We start from the raw sequence: 19,961 nt of genomic DNA, 5'->3' as shown, positions 1-19,961 counted from the left end.
GGAATCTTTGTTGTGGGATGCAGCTCTCGCATGAAGATAGAGGAGGCATAAACAGAGATGATGGACTAAATTACATGGACTGTTTAGTGATTGGTTGTCATGTTTTTCCTCTTTCCCTAATGGTTTTTTCTGAAAGGTAGTTGTTTATTAAAATGCTGTTGTATGGAATAAAATGAAAAAAAGATGAGCATGATCCTAGCCTCCATGTCCTTAACAGAATTGAAACTTTCTGTTAAGATAGCTAGGAAATGTTATATTATTATGGTAATCTCAGCAGTCATTATAGACATTATATCAGAAAACCCAAAGTATTTTACATCACACATTCCTACTACTAGACATAAATTAGTCTATTCCCAAAGCAGTATCCTGTCAGGCTCAGAGTTCCACATAAATTATGCAAAAAAAAGAAAGCAGGGAACTCTTGGTAGTCCCTAAGTTTTAGGTGGCGAGCCAAACGTTTAGATGGAACATTCTACAACACCACGGGTACTCTAAACCTGCTCACCTCAAATGTCTGTTTTACTAGCAGAGTTTTTAAGCATGGGAGTAGCATAATGCCATTCATGCAGAGCTAGAAAGTGACAAAGTCCTTTGCCAATTTTGCAGCAAAGTCATTAAGCACAGGATTAGCTAGTGTCAACTATGCCAAGCTGCAATATTTAAAAAGCCTTTTACCACTCCAGGCACAATATTACAGCTTTGGATTAGTATAATACCATCCAAGCTGATCTAGAATAAATAAAAACGGTCTCTCACAAATGTGTTTCGCTCTTATTCGAGCTCGTCAGAGCCATAGCTTTGCCCAGAGATATGGAAGCACCCAGTATAAGTCAAACAAATACCCTTTCAGGCTTGCTGCATAAATTATACAAAAAGGAAACAGGGAACTCTGGGTAGTTCCCAAGTTTTAGGTGGAGAACAACTTGGTAGATCTACGTGAGGCAGAGTTTCCACAGAAAGAGCGTTTTTTTGTTGCTAATAACTTTGTCAGGATTTGACAAAGCGGATCTTTATGAAAATACTTAAAAAAATAAGTTCCCCTGTCTTAGCTCCTTCCTGGAAAGTTTCAGTTTGATGCATGAAGCGTGGGCCAAGGAAAACACTTCTTTGCAATATAACATTATAGAGGGAATTTTAGAATACAATACAGAAAAAACAGCTGCACAAAACTACACCAAATCTGGTAGAAAGTTAGATCTTGACTTAGAAAGAGTGCTTTTAGTGAACTTGTGTAAATCGCTTCAGCCATTTTAAAGAAATAAAGGTTAAAATAATAGAGTTATCTAGTGCCTTGGTACTCCAAATTGTCACCGGTGACCAGCTTTCAAAATAAAGCCTTTGGATTGGCTGGTAGATCCCGCAGGAAAAATCACTTTGACTGGCTTGCTGCAGCATGAAGAGAAATATTCTGTCCCTGAGCCCTGAAAAGTAATTTAAAAAACAATATAAGGGGCAGATTTTGGATACTCAGCCCACTTGCACAAATAAACCCTCCCTAGGACTAAACTAAAAAAAAATGTTGTGCTTGTTATGGTCCCACAGATGCCAACGTGGACTCTGTGCAGTCCTGTGGGAGAACTGCATACTAGTGAAAAATATATATTTTTAAAAGGCTAATGTGGGGTACGGGTCTGTTGTGATTGGTGGGTAGACTTGGCCACCTGCGCAAGGTTGGCTGACTGCGGGAGGTTTGGCCCCAGCCTTGTAGCCAACCCAACACAGAGCACAGACTTCAGCATCATCTACCCCTTCCCCTAAAAGATAAGATGGGGAGGGAGGCTTGAGGTGAAATACGTGTGAGGCATAGTATAAGACCAAACAGTCTAATTTCAAAATGTAGACCATTACAAAATTACAATAATCTTTGAACACCCCAGCACAGTGAAGAAAATCAAGATCACAAAGATGCAATTACAGGAAAATTCAACAGACGCTAGAGAAATACTAGGAGAGAGGATGTAGAATTATTTTTCTTGTATCCCATTTGGGCTTTGCAGACGAGAGGAAACCTTGAGCTTTCTCAGAGATGGACAACGCCCACCCAGCTTCTCTGAATGTCAATTAAAGCCTTCTTGTCCACAGTATTCATCTCTTGGTTCAAGAAGTTGGAGTGCCTACCTCTGTAATTGCATGAACATGGCAAGGACAGATATATGTAATATACTGTTTTTGAAGGACCACCATTTCATCCTTTTACTGCACTATTTCGCTCTTCCCTCTGTCAGCACTTAAGTCCTCAATGACAGTGCCCATTCCACAAGAGGCAGGACACGACCCTCTAGTGTGGATTCTTGTTACATTGTGTATGCCACATTGAACAAGGTGGTTACCCATGAAGACCTCTATGTTGGTAAAGGAGCCTTGATATACTTGCCCGCTGGATGGGAATCCCAATGCTCTCACTCTGGCTTCCCACACAGCATTGTCTAAGTCCTTCAACACTATTTGCAAATCTGACCATAGCAGCAATGGTGCAATCTGTGCTGTTGGAGTTCTGTAATGTGCTTGAAGCCGTGAGATCATAGATGCCACTGTATTCAGCAATCTTTGAACCTTGTGTCCAGCACTCACCACCCGGAACATATCTTTATCACTTTCTGTCCAAAAAAGACTTTACCCTCAACCTGCTGCTTGACTTGTTGACCAAACAAAATCGATTACCTTCGAGTAGGGCTAGGCATGGCAGTGATCACCAGGCTCCAATATCCACCATTATCAGTATCCTATTGCAACATCAAGGATCTGGAAATGAACATTTTTATATTGAGCTAGTCAGATTTGGACTTATTTTCTTTAGGAGGCATTGGGATGAGTGGCTCGGCTAAGCACACCTCCCTAAAGTTTCCACATAGGTAGAAATCACTCACTATTGCAATACTCACTTCAATATGCTTCTTCCATAGTTTATCTACTTTAACTGATATTCTCACACCTGCTGAAGGTAAACCAATCAGGCTGACAGCCCCAGTCCATTGAGTATTAAAACCTGTACTACTTCTGTCATAATGCTTCAAAAATCATCCCAGCCTCATGGCTCCATCAAGCTTCATGGACTATAGGACGAGCTTATCAAAAATCTACCTTTATCACAAAAGCAGCTCAGTCCCCGTTCTCCCTACGCAGGAGTGCCTCACCCGAAGGTTGGTTCAAATGAGGCGGCTCCATCTTGAATGGACACGTCTTAGAGGGAGGTCTGTTTCTCAGTCTTCCATCAACCAACCAAACTAACAGCAGCACTCACATCAGGTTGAGTAACTGTGCAGCAGCTTCTCACACATGCTGCCACCCTGAGAATGAGACCATCTGAAGCTCAGAAAGTGAGCAACACCTCAGCTAGAGGCAGAAGAGAAGTTTGTGGAGCCTAGAAAGTGTCACCCCTCCTTTTTCAGGGGGACAGAGAGCGGAGGCTGGCACCACTGGTGTAAATATAGCCTAACAGAATTATGGATACTCGAGGCAGCCAACATCTGTGATCTTATTGTCTTCAGAGACAGTCAATGAATGTTATTGTCAATTATGCTCCATAGGCAACTTCACAAATAGGTTAGCAACAATAATGGTGTAGTTGAAAACCTGCAAGGCGATTTATGCTACTTTAAGAAGCAGGCAGATCTATAGACGTAGTTGGATAGAAGGTAATTTGATTACAGTGTTTTAAGAGAGGATAATGAGAACACACTTTTGATATATATGGCTACTACTGGAAGTCTCTATTGTGAACAAAAGAAACAAAATCCAGTTATTCTCTGTTAATATTTAACAATGGGTACCACAAGTGGCTACCCTCTGTTGTGCCTTCACCACAGGAAGAGCTCGCTTCTTGTTATGCTGGCTGACCCAGATCTCAAAAGACCCAAGCATGGTGGTGAAATAACAGTCTCAACCACCTTCACAGACCCAAGTGAGGCAGAAGAACAGAGGTGCTGCTAGGCCTGCGCCAACCGCCTTCTCTCATCAATATGGGTCTCTGCAAATCTGTGCCGACAGAAGACAACAACCCATGGTGAACAGCAGCTCTCTGACTGCCACTGACATGACACCCTCTGGGTGGGGAGGGGATGGGAATGGACAAAGTGTGGTGGTGCGGGTGGTAGGAGACAATTATTTCTTGTATTTGTATGGGTAGGGTAATTTCAGTGGTTGGTGGTAGGCGAGTGGCAGGAGGTCAGAACTTTATTTTTCATTTTACTAGGTAGTTGAGGAGAAAAATTTATGTCAAGGAGTAGATGGCTGTAGGTCAAGTTTTTTCTTATTTATTGTTTGGATGGCAGGCTACATTATGTAAGGTTCTTCCATTACTCCTCCGTCCCTGCATATATGATGGAAGCTTGGACAGATGATTTGGAGAGGAGAGCTAAAATAAAATGCATTTATAAATGAGTAAACAGTGAATAACTGAGATGGTGTTATTCTTGGTTTCTGAGTTACATCAACTCGAACTTCGCCTTCATTCCTCTGACGATACTAAGAAGGTTTCAATTAAAAACATTCTGCTTACTCAACTTTACCCAGCTATGAATCTACATGTTATAAATGGCTTTCATAGGAAGTCTCGATCAGAAATAAATGGATCAAAATCCAGTTATTCTCTGCAATAGCATCTTAACTGTAGGTAACCAAAGTATCTACCCACACTTGTGACGTCACAAGTGAAAGCCCGAAATTCCCTTTGTTACTGTTACTCCACTACGCCTAGGTCTCCACAGGCCCGAGTGCAGGGGCAGAATGGCAGTTAGTTGTCTCACCAGCCTTCTTCTTACTTCCCAGGTCTCCAGATCAGAGGGAGGCAGGGGCAGTGCGCTGCCTTCACCAAAGGCCTCCGCACATGTCTCCGCAGACCCACGATGACAAGACAAAACATCCTGCGCTGACAAGTGTCTCTCACAGCCGGCACTCTGCTCTCAATGCGAGAGGGGAGGGTGCAAGCCCCTCTCCTTATTAGAGCTTTTTTAAGAGGGCTGCAATGTCATCATCAACCTTGACTTAAAACAGGGGACTTCAAACAAGGGACCTCCTGTCTAACGCACAGTCCTTGTTTATACACAGTCCATGCATGGTCTGCAGGTGTTCCCTTGCTCTCTCAGTACCAGTCCTCTGTCTGTACTAGCTTCATTACTTTCCTAATCAATACAGACCCTACATGGTCTTTAGCCTTGCCCTCCATTTACCAGTACCAACTGTTGCAAGACTCTCTGGCCGCTCTTGACACAGGCTTAACGCGGTTTCCAGTTTTATCCTTGCTTTCTTGTAACAACTGCTGCACTGTGTGGTTATTACACAAGGTAGTAGAGGATGAAGAGGAATACATAACCCTTAAAGTCTAGATTTGTGAGCAAACTGAGTTGGTACATTCCACGATGAGCTCTGCCAGCAGTACTGAGCAAGGTGTACCCTGATGCTAGGGTTCATAACATCAACAGAAAAGCACTCCAGGTGATTTAGCGCCAAGAAACCTTATAGTGTACATGTGCTCTACAAGTTTCCTACATGATAATATTTTGAGAGGAAGGAGGGGGCGGAATGGCACATATGTTAATGGGGGAAGGTGGCCCGCGGCAAGGTACTTTTATGTTATTTATTATGACCCCCTCACATGACTCCTCAACCCGTGCATAGTTGTAATAAGTAATATAAAACTGTACATGGGTAACAGTTATTAGCTGGAATGTTCTTCACCTCTGGGTACATAGTGACATTAATGTAACTTAGAACCCCTCAGTGAAAACATTTCCGGTAGTCACAGTTTCCAAACTATAATTGTACATTTTATTCAAAACTTCCTAAAAGAGCATACACCATTTGTTGATAAATTGACAAATTCTAATGCATTGCTGAAAGAAAAAATTGAAGTTTACTACTGTGAGAGACACTAGATCTGGGTCTGGTGGCCTAGTGGACTAATGCGTCCAATGTAGGGGCCTGTGTTCAAACCCTTAGTCACAGGTTCAAATCCAAGCGGGTCCACTCAGCCTTTCAACCTTCTGAGATCGATAAGAAGAGTACCATTGATTTGGGTAACAATAACTATCTGTTATTCCGCGCCTTGATATCTTTGGGTGATACGTGTGCTTTACAAATACACGTTATGTTATGGTAATCTAAACAAGCTAAATGAATGTAGGATGCTTGCGATAGAACATTATATTAAAAGAATGCATAAACCCAAAAATGCCTCATAATTAAGGCTCCCGGTTTTCCGTCTTTTTCTGATTTTTACAGATATTCTGTCTGTATTTATTTTTAAACGCGGAAAAATGCAGAAAAGTGTGCTTCTTGTGGGTGACTCTCCATGCTGTTTTTCGTGATTTCTAGGACAACAGCTGAGCAGATGGGCAACATGGGAAGTTAAAAATAGGTTATTTCCCTAAATGCAGGTGTATGGTAACATATTTGTATTATAATGCTCATATTTCCCTGAAGTTGTAGTGTTTTGCTATATTTGGCTGCTTTGTTTGCTAAAACGTGACAGGCAGCAAAGTATGAGTGCATGTTCATCAGTTAAATACATGTGGAAATATACCATTTTATGACTCCATATATTTTCAAAACACAAAATAAATATGGAATAAATACCAATAAGATGGGCAAAAAATAAATGTGGATAAATACAGACGGAATTGTTAAAAAAATAAATACCATAAAACTGGGAGCCCTACTCCTAATGTATCCACCCTCTAAGACACTAGCACTAGTTGGTGCATAACGTATGAGGGTCAAGGTACAGCTGCAGGGAAAGGGGTATATGATTCATCTGAAATCAAAGGTGTATATGACTGCAAATACATGCAAGCTTTATTCGAAAGCCAGTTAGTTGCTAGCAGTCTCTCTTTTGGAGGCTGTGATGCCTGGCCACTACGGCTATAAGATGTTTTAAGATGAAAGATGAACCAGATAAAGATCAGGCTGGCTTCATGCAATCTCCTTACACCAGCTGTAAACCAGTGTTCTCTACCCTGGTCATAAAATACAAAAGCTTACATTTAGAAAACAGCTAACATTTAACTTTGCTTACTTGGGCAGCGTGCAGATTGGTGGCTTGGACAGAATGATTTCCTGGTTTATGAGCTCCTTCTCCAGATCTCCACCAGCCAAGCACCAGAGGTAATACACCTCGTCAATGGATCTTTCTGAAAGATAATCACTGCTATCACCTTTCGATGGCAGCAGAAAGAAATGATCATTAGAAAATTTAGTTAAGGGTGTCTGTGAATATACTTGCAGAAAAATGCTAAAACAAATCGCACTCAGAGCATATTATACACAGAAACAAGCTACAAAATGCTGTTACAGCTTTAGTATCTCCAGACAGGTATTCTGAGAAAATGTGCGTGCAACTGAATAGTGGACCACAGATCTACACTTTCACAAAACTGGCCATCCTCCACTCTCAACCCCCCACCCACCCCGACCTGACCCACCAGAAAACTCCTCCCCACGTATCCTTCCGTGAAAAGGAAAAGCAGGAAGAGAGGGCAGTATTCAAGCATAACCCACACACATTGCACTTATCAATACAGCCACAGACCGCATTTCCATGGAACTGACCACTTCTTTGATACCCAACCATGTAACTACACTTTTAGACTCTTCTGGAAGAAAAGGTGTAAATAATAAGGCACTCAGCTGTTTTAGTAATTGTGTTCTGTGTTCAGAAAATATAACGACTAGCCCGTGGTCCACACCGAATATATGGCCACATGTACAACCATTTCCTTTTTTGACTCGCAATTTGCGAGTTGCTAAAGGAAATGTACTAATGTGTCGCAGACACATTTTGCGATTCCCAATGAGGGTCGCAATTGACCTGCCTCATCAATATTTATGAGGTAGGTCACAATTTGCGACCCATTGGGAATGGGCAATAACACAGGGGTGGTTGCCTGCTGGGGACAGAAGACCCCCATGTCTGCGTTTGCTTTTTAAATAAAACAACTTTTTTTTTAAATGCAGACTGTCTCCCTTAAAGGAAAACCAGATGCGTTTAAAAAACAAAAAGAAAAGTTCCAGTTTAATTTTTTAAGAGTAGGAAGTGGTCTTTGGGACCACAGCCTGCTCTTAAAAAACGTTTTAGCAACCAATCACAAAGGGGAAGTGGTCCCCTGGGGAACCCTTCCGGTTTGCGACTGGCTTTCCACCTACTTGAAGTAGGCGGTAAACTGCAATTGTTTTGCGACCGCATTCTAGTGCAAAAAAATCATATACCCCCCTGCAACTCGTTATCTAGAAGGGACACCAATGGTATGCCCCTTTCTAATAGCGACTTCAATACCCTATTTTGCGAGTATTTTGCAAGGGAGTCGGTAACAGGTTACCGATACGCAAAATAGGGTTGGTACATGCTACAAACCTTTTTGGCAGTAGCAAAGGGCCCGAATCTCCGTTTGCGACCGATAAAAACAGTCGTACATGTGGCCCATATGCTGATACAGTGGAGTGCATTTTATCCTTAGTCAGTGACAACCACGGCCTACTGAGCTCGGAAGGCCGATGGGGGCAACACAGCAATATTGCAGGTTTCCTGCGACTCTGAGCTGTAAAACTCGGAACACTGTGTTAATTACCCACATAAATGTCACCAAGAATTGCAAGGAAAAGTGTATAGCAGAAAGGGTTGGCACAGGCTAGTGCGAAATTTGGACATAACTTGTAAATGCCAATTCCAGAGCAGAAAGCCATACGCTACATTATTAGCTGTCTCAGAACGAAGGCCTAAGTTAGAAGTCCTCAGTCAAAAAGTGCCCATCATTATCCCCTAGAAGTGTATACTATAATATAAATTAATAACATAAGCTAAAATACAGCAAGAACTACGAGGACCTCGCTGTCCTCGTGCGCAGAAGATGTGTGTTTTCAACTTCTTTGTTCAAGCAGGATGGCATTATACTATGACACAGCCAGGAACTATGGCTACCGAAGGGCTGCTCGGCTTACGATTAAACCATGCCAGCGTTGTACAATGCAAAACATGAGACTGATGATGGAATGAAGTATGCCTAGAGAAAGAAGTGGGGTGGACGATCTGCTCAAACTGTGCTGTGAACCTGGGAGCCATGGAGAATCTTTGCAATGTGTGAATCCTAAAAGGAGTATATTGTTTTATTCCAACAGATTTTGTGTAGAATCCCTCAACGGTTCTTGTTAATGTGGCTCTTCACCTCTCATGAAAATGGTATGGTTTTACATTTACAGTGGATGGTTAAGTGACAGTTCTTTGTTACTTGAGTGAAACTTACTTACTTAAAATCTTTATTCGATCTATATAAAATAGATCATAAAAGCACACTTTCATCATAACACACAAGTATTATAAAGGCCATAAAAACAGTTTAAAATCATACTTTATTTTAGATGCCCGTTATGATGCATTAAAACAGCGAACCCAACGACTATCTTTTTCTTCTACAAGCCCACAAAAATGATGCGACCGAGAAGCACACATAAGAATTAGGTAAGGATTTTAAGAAGTACAGGGCCACCCTACATTGTTTGAAAACGTGACATCTTAAGATAGGGAGGATAAACGCTTCTCTTTCAGTTTGGTAAAACTTACAAAACAGTACCAGGTGTAAATCGGTTTGAGGTGAGAAATTTTCACAGGGGCAAAGGCTTAGGTCAGCATACTTAAACATCCTCTCTGGAAACCCAAGCATCAGTGGGATTAAGTTCAGTCCGAAACGTAACAGAATTAATCTACCGTGGGCTATTGTGATACGTGAAAGGTAAAAATAGGCTTCCACTGCTCTTGGCGGAATGAGGACAAGGCTGCACATGATTTCAGCTGGCAGTTCTTTTCCTTATGAGCATAGCTGGCCCTCTGCATAAATAGTTCAATTATTTTCTGTTTAGGGACCTTTCTGCAAGAAGCAGTGTCTCTATACAGGTCTACCTGCCCGATGGCGGAGAGTTTGGCTTCCACGTATCTGAGCCAACCGATCCTACTGCGGCCAACCAGCTTCATACAATCATCAATTATACGTTGGGTTAAATTAACCGTAGACCTCTGCCAAATAGAAAGCCACAGCAGGATCGGCGCCAGTCTGATAAAATCGTACTAGTAGAGAAGGCCTAATTCGAGGTATAAAATATAATTGGTGGCTGAAGATGGTAATGAGACCAAAGACTTGAAAAAGGTGACACAATATTTCATTGATAATATCTAGGCAAATACACCCCACATGTTTTAACTTCCTATGTAAGGTTAACCAGGTGCGTAGCTTGGTCAGTACGATTGGGGACAGGGTGGGCTTCAGAATTCCCAACAATCACACTGGCACATAGGGAGTCTATTTACCAAATTCCAGTGGGGGCCGGCACAGGTGAGTGCGATGGAACTGTGGGGAGGGGCAGGGGGGAAACCGACAGATGACGGAATAGGTATTATTTATTTATTTAATAATACCTATTCTGTCGGCTGATGACTCCCACCCCGCCCCCATTTCCCCCCAACGCTCCACCGCGTTTACCTGTGCCAGCCACTGCTGCCAAATTCTCGCAAAGCAGCCAAAAATGCTGTGCTGCGTGAGGAGAGAGCAGGTGAGCGCCAATGCCATATTTACAGAGATATGGCACTCTCCCCTCTACCTAGCACCTGCGCACAATCAGGTACTCGTGCACCACTCACACACCTTTGCACCATAGTTCAAGGGTGGCTGCATGAGTCTAGCATAGGTTTTGTACTGAAAGCATACACTTCCAGTACAAAATACAAATGCTGAGACTAACTATAAATGTGTCCCACTTTGTATGTGTGCAGTACAGTTCAGTACATATGCAAAGTCGGAAAAGAAAGGAGAGATGAAAGCAATTCTCCTTGATAGAGCCTATTTGAAATTGGCATTACATTTTGTCCTGAGACTGGTGGGGATCTCAGAGCCATAGAGGAAGTTTCACTGGAAGAGCTGCACCAGGAAGGACACACCAGCTGTAACCCAAAGCCCTGTGTAGGTCAATTGAGGTATTGCCTCCATGGCCGGTGACCTCAAGGGACTACAACTTAAATGAATTATGATACCTTAGTACTTTCTCTCTGGAGTCAGAGTGGCAGGATTGGGTAGAGTCCTTCAAAGGAATGGCACTGGGACGGGGTTGTGTGAAGACCATGAATTTATCTTGTTTTCGGCGATGTACTGCTTCAATTCCTGGACTCAATTCAATCAATCAATCAATCATACCATTTGTATAGCGCACTACTCACCCGGGAGGGTCTCAAGGCGCTTGCAGGTGTATAAGGGAGGATTTGCCACATGACAAAGGCACATCTCATGCAGGTCCGTGACTGATATGTGCTTTCTGCAGTCATGGTACAGCTTGAATCCGGTCATTTCCCTAGCACACTGTTCAAAATGTTGTTTATAGTCACCAGAAGACCAACAAAGATGAGAGCTGAGTTCCGGATCTGTGCCGGGAGGACCGGAAAAAAAGAAACTCACATCAGTGTTTAGATATAAGGCATGAATTCCTATAAGCCATAAAAGCTGGCATTTAAGAATGCTGTACTGACCTAGTGATGCACAAGACATGCATTCTAATAAGATTTGTTTTATCTGTTTTTAGCCTCTCTCTAAAACAGAAGAGAGAAGCTGGACCTTTCCCCTTTCCAAAGAGTTGAGGTAGTAACAGCACAGAAGATCTCCCATGACTACACAAGGTTCATCCTTGGGAGTTCTGTAATTCAAGCACTTTGATGTGGAAGGCCCACAGTGGGACCTATCCCACACAGCAAAGGATTAATTCACTACAGAAGTCTCCATGTTACGAAAAGGCTCAGTAGACGAAACAGGTGTGGATTCGGAATGAGCGGTTGTGACATGAATTTAGACCCTCAGCAGCCTTCCTGTCTTGGGTGTCATAATACACCAACGGATAGTTGATATCTGTTTTGTCCCTGCAGTTTGGTGGTTTGTTTCTTTCTTATATTGGGTAACAAATACATTTTGCAGTAAAATAAAAATTCTGGAAAATCAATGAGAAATTGGAAAGACTCATAAAGGCTGTACACCTGACAAGTTCTGTTTGTATTTGTAACTGCGATCTGTCTAATGTCTCGAATAGAAAAAAACGTATTTTATTGATCTAAAAAAAAGAGAATTTAAAAAGGAAGCACCTAAAAAAAGGCCACAGGAAACTGGTTTTGAAGAAAGCAGAAAACCTAAACACTCCCCTTTCTTCAACATTACTGCAATAAAGTGTTTTGTAGTGCATGACCCTTCTTTACAATGAGCATTACAAAGTGTGCCATTTTTTTATTCAGGTGAAGGGACTGAGAAAGATCATTACAGCTACGCAGAATATCTATCGCAGATGCACTCAGAATTCGCCTTAACAACCTACCAATCAGGAAAGACCTTAAAACTCATCCCTACATAAAGCATTTTCCAAACAGTAAATTTGCCTTACATAATTGCAAAAGAATTTGTCCTGCAACAAAGTCAAGGCTCATCTCCCTAGCACATTCTTGGACATTTCCAAAAGACTACTTTTCAATTACTTTGGTGTAATCCCAGTGAAGAATACACCAGAACCAAGCAGGTGTTCGTTTCCCAGACTTGACATGTGAGGGCCAGCTGCCAAAAACTGGCTGCCACATGAGCAACAGATGGGGCATTTTTATAAAATCAAATGTGAACGCACAATCAAGAAACAAGACCCCTCCAGCAAGGGAAAACAGCATAAGAGAAACAATCAGATGCGCAAAATAAGAACTGGACAGGTAGATTTTTGCATCCTGCCTGAAATAAGGAAAAACACAGAACAAGGTGCAGCAATTGGTGAGACACAAAGAAGCAGGTGGTGCTCACACAAGAGCAAAAAAAAAATGAGTAAAGTAGTTTATTGATGTTCAATTATTTAAAATCATTACATCTCACAGAGAAAGAGAAAGGCCGCTACCCCCAAAACTCATGCCACCCAGGGCGCCCACCCTGCACTCCCCTTGCTAGGCCACTGCTTCCTCCTTACGACCATACCAATAACCCCTTTGGGAGATTAGGCCAAAATACATTCTCATGAGGGCATACTTTACGTGATATGGGAGAGGTAAATTCAAGTAATCAGGTAGGGAGCCAGGAGAGTAGAGTTTCGTGGCTCAGCTGCCTTGGTGTTTGCATTTTAGATCCCTTTGGTCCTGCTCCCATGAGATTATTCTTGCTAGCTTTGTTGGCAATTTAGCAATGATTCTTGGTGGTAAGCTATTTTTCAGTAGATCTTCCGCACTTAAGGCCTTGACTGAAAGTGCCAGGAGCAAACTGCATATTGATCAGGGCTACTGGAATTTCTCCCAGAGAAAATGGTTCATTGTGCCAGTAGGAGCCATTTGCATTGTTTGGCAATAAGCTTAGAATTTGGCCCGTTGAATCAGATCCTGCTTTGACAGTTTGAATTCTAGTCTTATCTGTGTTGGCTAGTATACAATCTGGAAGGTCGTAGATGCGCTGATAGAAGGTAGATTGCTGTTTGTCTAACCACTCATAGAGGTTTCCTTAAACACCATTGTACCATATGTGAATGCAGGTATCACCTTAGCCACCACCACCATTAGGAGGATCTCTGTGTTTTGGCATGCAGTGCTTTTTTAAAGTTGGCCTATCTTGCATGTCAGATGTTTTGCCATCATTTTCAAGGAGCCCAGCTGGGCATTCTTACCCCCTCTATTATCCAATGTGACACCGAGGTACTTGAAGATTGTCGTTATTTCAAGTCTTGACCCTCCGAAGGACCAGGCGCCTTTTTTTTTTAATCAAGGGTCATTGTTTTAGTCTTCTTCAGACAGATGGTGCTTTCATTTAATGCACAACATTGTTCAAATGCATCCAATGATCTCTGAAGGCCAATTTGGGTGTTGTCAAGTACCACCATGTCATTTGCAAATTGCAAATTTTGCATTTTCCGCTTTGCCAGGAGGGGAGGCAGATCCTAATGAATACCAGATAGCTTCTTTCCAAATCTGCCATATACAGGTTGAAGAGCAGAGAGGCTAGTATACAGCAGTTTCAGCCCTTTATTAGTAAAACTTTTCTCTGACGTCGCCCAATTGGCCAATAGTTTGGCTCTTATCTAGGTATCATTGTCTAGTGATTCTATTGCCATTAAGAGATGTGGTGGTATCAGCCACTTCTTCAGCTTTTCCCACATACTGCCTCTAGGGGTGTTATCGAAAGAGTTAGTGAAATCGATAAATGCTTAATTTAACAGGTGGGTCTTAGGTCTCATTGCTTCATCAATCAGGCAGGTTAAGATCAGGAGATTATTCTCTATGTGGTTATGATTTTGGAAGCCAGTCTGGAACCAGGTAATATTTTTGTTTTTCTTTGGCCTATATTTCAAGTTCTTTGTACTGTAATTTAGCATAGAACTTCCCTTCAACATCCAAAAGTGCTATAATTCGATAATTTGCGGGTGAGGTTCTAATTCCCCTTTTGCATATGAGTATTAGAGTTGAGCCCCTCCAACTTTCTGTAACGGTTCCCATGAGATGACATACTGAGAAAAGCTGGGTTAAGATGGGCATCCAGAGGCTCAGATCAGCTTTCAATAGGACCACAGAGGATGTCATATTCCTTAAGGTTATTTTCACCTTTCGTGTGGGCGGCCATACGTTGATGCTGTGTGGTATTCTTGCAATGGCCTTTTCCCTCTCCCCAAATGGGCTATCCGAAGGATGAATTTTGTGCGCTTTTTGAGGCTTAGATTGGTGCCCTGTGGAGATCTCACAGGATAGGCTGAATGGGCTCTTCTCTTCTGTGGGCAAAGCCATGTGTTTGTTGTACCAGCAGGTGGGATCAGCTTTTGAGGAAGTAGTGGTGGAGCAATAAAGCTGCTTTAAGTGATCAGCCCTTTGCTTCACCGAGGTATGGCAAGCTTTGTGGCTTCGGGTGTTGGCAAGCTTGTTCATTATCCCCAAGAATTTCTTAAGAGTCTTTTACCTTGAGTGCAGCATGGAGTTTGGCCCATGTTAGATCATTGTTCATCCAGTTGTTCAACTATAGTTGCCATCTGTATGCTTGCCTTAGTGTTCTCATTTTCTCATGTTCCCTTGACTGCCATATTTTTTCTATTTTAGGTCACAGAGTGCTTTATTTAAGTCATTTCTTAGGCATTTTATTTTCTGACTATCAACATGCTTCCACGTGTCCTGTTCGGGTCTTCTTTTAGGGCCTTCAGCTAGGTTGTCCTGTAGTGATGTGATCAAGGAGGACCAACCTGCTATTAGTTCCTATTGTCTTTGTGAAGTCTATTAAACCTGTACTTTATTTATTTGAGGGCTCTCCATCTAATGGTTTATTCTTTTTATTGGGACAGGATCTTCTGGGTGGCCCAGCGTCTTTGTTACCTGGTGGATTCTTATCTTTTTATTGATCTTACATGCAAATACGGCATGGTCACATGTTATTCTCTAGGTGATCTGAAATCCATCAATATCATTAAAGTGTTCTTTTGAGGACCAGACATAGTCCAGTGTAGCAGATCTCAGGATGGAGAAGTGAGTGTAAGCTGCCGGGCAATTGGATGTTACTCTGCCATTGATATAGCGCATTCCTAGGGTCTCTAGTGCATTCACCAGATTGGCACCAAATTTATCCTGCCTTTGAACCTGAGCAGATGCTTGTGGAATACCCCAGTATTCACCCGCCCATTCTTTGTAGCTATTGTTTCTGAGTTTGAGTTAAAGTCCCCTCCAATCAATAGTCAGGCTGTGGGATATTCACCTCAAAGATTTTCTAGGTGGCCAGCATCGATTTCACAGTCTCACTTTTCCGCACCAGCTTTGGATATAGGTAGATATTTCCAACAATTAGTAGAGGATTCGTGCGGCCAATTTTGTTTTTTTAGGTGGTTGATTTTTACTATGAGGGCATCCCTTTCTCTGTCCAGATTACGGAGCAGTTTACTGCCAGATCACTCTTTATCTGGATTAAGACCTCTCCAATAAGCCGACCACCACATTGGGAGGGAAGGGCGGGTGATGCGAAGTTTGCATACTTCAGGAGCAGCTCCAACTCCAGGTTTCCTGCAGGCCCATTACATTGTATTTAGTGAGTTCTCCGAGCTCCCTTAGATTGTCTCCTGGTTCTTACAGACCCCTCATGTTCCAATAACAGATTTTTATCTCCTGCATAGTCGGGCTTGCTTAACTTGCCGTGTGTTGATTAGGAACAGTCATCCAAGCAACCAGCCCCAGTAGAATTAGAGTGCAAAAGTACATGTTTAAGCACTGGGCTCACTCCCAATATTTTTAAATGAGTGTTCCTTTTCAAAACACTTCTTGGGGTTCTAGGTGCAAGAACAAGCAATCCCAACTAGTTGGGAACTATGGAGAGCAGGACAACAGAGAATGTCAAGATTTTAGGTCTAAAATTTCAAAAGAATGTTCTGCTAATTATGTTATAGAATACTCAGCTCAGTTTGTATTTTTCTATGTGGTCTTTGAACTCTTCTTAAGAGGACTCAATGGCTTCTCAGAGGTAGAACATTTAGCAAATATGGCAAGAACAATCTTTAGATGCCACTACATGTGTTTAGCTAAGGTAAACCCAAGGATTTTAAAAATACCTCTCTGGTGTTTCTGTATGCTCCAAGCATGAGAAAGAAGATCTACATGTCAACCTTTCTTCCTATTTCTACCAGAATAAGGAATAAAATGAAGAAACAATATAAATAAGGGCAGAGAAGCAGATTTTTCTCTGTGATCCACTAACAAAATAGACACACTCACTCCTTCCTATGCAACCCAATAATTACTTTGCTGTCCTCTTGCATGAATCCATTAATGTCTTTTGAAAGGTTGTGGGGTAGATCTTTATGGTCTAGCCTTTTGAGAGCTACTAGTAAAGCCAAGAACATCTGTTCTCCCCTCTGAAAAAGGGTAGTTCTTGTACAGGTGTATCACACTCCTGACCCAGGTGATGGCTTAGCACATGGAGATGAGATCCAAGAGAAAACTTGCTTAGCCCACACTAAGGTAGATAAAGACCGCTAAGATGCATTTTCTTGAAGTGACATGGCAGAATAAAGAATTCCCCCAACCAAACCTATATACAAATACCCATAAACCATTCAACACTTTCCCACTTGTAGTGTTTCTTGGGTGCATTTAGAGTTGTGATCCTCAAGCATTTAAGATCTATTTTAGTAATTAATGGTTCCAGTACCCAGAAAGGATATAATAGCGCCAGCTAAGTTTGTACTCATCCACTTTCTTGATGGGACATACAACAGAGAAATGTTTTGACACAACATGTTGTCCTAGGTGTATATGGCAAACAGGCTGGTTTTGAAAGGTTAGATATGTTCTTGCTCCTTCAAACAGTAAATCCAATGACTGTTAGTATAAACCAAAACTACTTTCTCCTAGTGGGGTGGGATATATTACTACAGGTCTCAGCAGAAAAAACTCACCTTGATTTCAAAGAAAACAGGTGACACTCTTTCTTTGAAGCAAGACTCGTGTGTTTGGACCTGTAATGGTACCGCATGTGAACTATTAAGTTTCAACAATAAAGGAGATCTTTTGGTCTGGTGAAACTCTTTAAAGAGGATTCCTTCAGAAATCCGTGCAATGTGTCTCATGGATTGAATCAACTAGAGTCTTTGACAAGGTGAGATAAATAGTTTGCACTACTTCACTGAGAAGGTCAGGACCGTCTGTACTATTAGCAGTCAATGTCTGGGGAGGTACATGTTTGAAGCTCTAAGCAACCAGTCACCAATGAAGTGGGTAGACATTGATCTCCTATTGACACTGGAGGACAGCTGCAAAACAAGAACCTTGTGGAACCCCAAATGATCCTTGCCTTGTGTCAATCTTTAATATGACTAGGGACTTAATAACACCATACCATACAATGCCTCACTAGAGCTAGCTGCCATGCCCCAATGCTGCTATCAAGCAAGGGGAAATCAGGTGATAAAGAAGCCAACACTGGACACAAAAGTATTGAGTAGCTATCAACAGGTCTCCCTCCCGATAAAATTTTGGCAAGAGATACTGACCGTCAACTTTGCATTTACTGAAGCTAACAATCGTTTAGATGCTTTTCAAGCTTGGATTCACCCTTTACTTGGGATAAAATGTGCCCCCTTGGTGATTATTGATGACATTCTGATGCTATTGGATAAAGGGCGCGCACAGAGCTTATACTTTAGGATTTAAGTGCAGCTTTTGATATGGTCTCTACCCATATTCTCTGCTCCAGACTCAAGTCCACTGGAATGAATTTAAGATCAAACCCTGAAGTGGTTTGGGTCATTTTTAATGGATCAGAGTCAAGCTATGTTACTAAGACCATTCAGTTGAAGGCAAAACCATTAGCTGGTGAGATCCCACTAGGATCACTTTTTGTGCTCCAGTCTTAATATTTATTTAGCACCCATCGCAGATCTTATCCGCAATTAAGGGTTTGCATTTATAACATATGCAGATGAGACACAATTTGTGGTCTCCTTTGCTGATGAAGCCCATGTATGCATAAGTTGCAGGCCTTCTTGGTAGCAAATGCACTCACTGAAATTAAAAGGAGATAAAACAGAGCTGCAGTTATTTGGGGGGGCATCCTTGATCTGGTTATCCTCGTGGAGGCCTGCAGAACTGGACACTGCTCTGACAGCTAAGGAATGGATGAAAATATTGAAGTTATCATGGATGTTAACTTATCCTTCACAAAGCAGATCAATGCCACTAGGGACTCATGCTTTTATTATTTATGCATGTTGCCCAAAGTCCCTCCTCTTTTACCTGTACAATGGTTTGCACAATTATCCTGTGCCACACTGACTACTGTAATTCCTTGTATTGTGGACTAGTGATAAATGTATTCAAGGTATGCCACAAGGTCAGAACTTTGCAACAAGGGTCTTACTGAGCTTGCCCCCCCCCCCACCCCCCCCGAGCCACACTTCCACCCACCTAAAAAGCCTCCGCTGGTTGCTTGGCCAGCAGCATCTTAGTTTTAAAGTGCTTTAGTCATAGGGCCTTCTGTGAGCTAGCACTGGTTAAGTCAATAGGTCTCAGCAATGGCCGATCTAATGGCGCTGTCAATGTGAATGTCCTTTAGCCGTATTTGGTCCCCTAATTGATGCTACTGTGACAATGTTAGTGTGTTAATGTTAGTGTGACAGCGCCCATGAGCAAAAACAAATGAAAACATGAGTGGAAAGTGAGAAAAGAAGACTTGGCAAAATAAAAGAAAGTTAACTATAGAAAATAAATCACAATAAATGCAAGAGAAAGACGGAGAAAGTGAGAAAAATAGCACTGCAACTCAGGCCCAAGATATACAATAGGGTGTAATCGTGGGACACATGCACATTTTTTAACACACAGCAGAATTAAAAAATGTTTTAACCGATTTTAATAGACATGCTATTCGTTTTATAAACAAAAAATGAATGGACAACAATGGATGCGTACATGGCTTACTTTTAAAAACAATGGGTCTCATAGAAACGTCGTACATGACACTCTTTTCCAAATAAAATAATGGGAAACACTTTTTTTCTGTCAGCTGCAATAAAAAATAATCCACACTTGTCACTCAATAACCCAACCACAGAAAGAGTAAATGAAATGAGGCTAAATGTTCTAAAATCCATCAGAAACCCCCACAAATACAAAACTACCATTTACTTAGTGACTCACCTGCCTCGCAGCACAGAAGATGTTTGTCAAGCGATCTTTTCTCTTTGTGCCAGTGAAATTTAGCATGCAAACAAACTGCTCGCTGAGTCAGTACAACTATGGAGACGCACACCAGCGAATGAAAACGCGATAGCCTTGTTCGCTTTGGGTCCTTTGGGCTTGTTGGAAAGGGCACCTCCTCTGCAGACCCTGCATAATTAGCGCGTGCCATGTTTTGCCTTACTCTTGCTGCAGAATAAATGTGGGTGTTTGATGCAGATGCTGTAGGCTTGAGCTGTTCAGGGCTAGGTTTGAACTGTCGGCTCCAGCACTGGTGTGGGATTAT

General features: G+C 42.0%; 1 protein-coding gene across 5 annotated transcripts in view; it reads right to left on the bottom strand.

Moving 5' to 3' along the window:
- Positions 1–19,961, bottom strand: part of TBCK (TBC1 domain containing kinase) — a 1,465,497-nt gene that overhangs the window by 905,189 nt on the left and 540,347 nt on the right. For all 5 annotated transcript variants that reach the window (XM_078676605.1, XM_078676609.1, XM_078676607.1 and 2 more), the window contains one exon: positions 7,016–7,154. In XM_078676605.1, coding sequence (XP_078532731.1) covers positions 7,016–7,154 — 139 coding nt within the window. The remainder of the gene's footprint in view (positions 1–7,015; positions 7,155–19,961) is intronic.

The sequence above is a fragment of the Lissotriton helveticus genome, chromosome 2_1 (assembly GCF_964261635.1).
Source record: "Lissotriton helveticus chromosome 2_1, aLisHel1.1, whole genome shotgun sequence".
In the NCBI taxonomy this organism is placed as follows: domain Eukaryota; kingdom Metazoa; phylum Chordata; class Amphibia; order Caudata; family Salamandridae; genus Lissotriton; species Lissotriton helveticus.
This window is presented reverse-complemented; position numbering and strand designations above follow the sequence as displayed.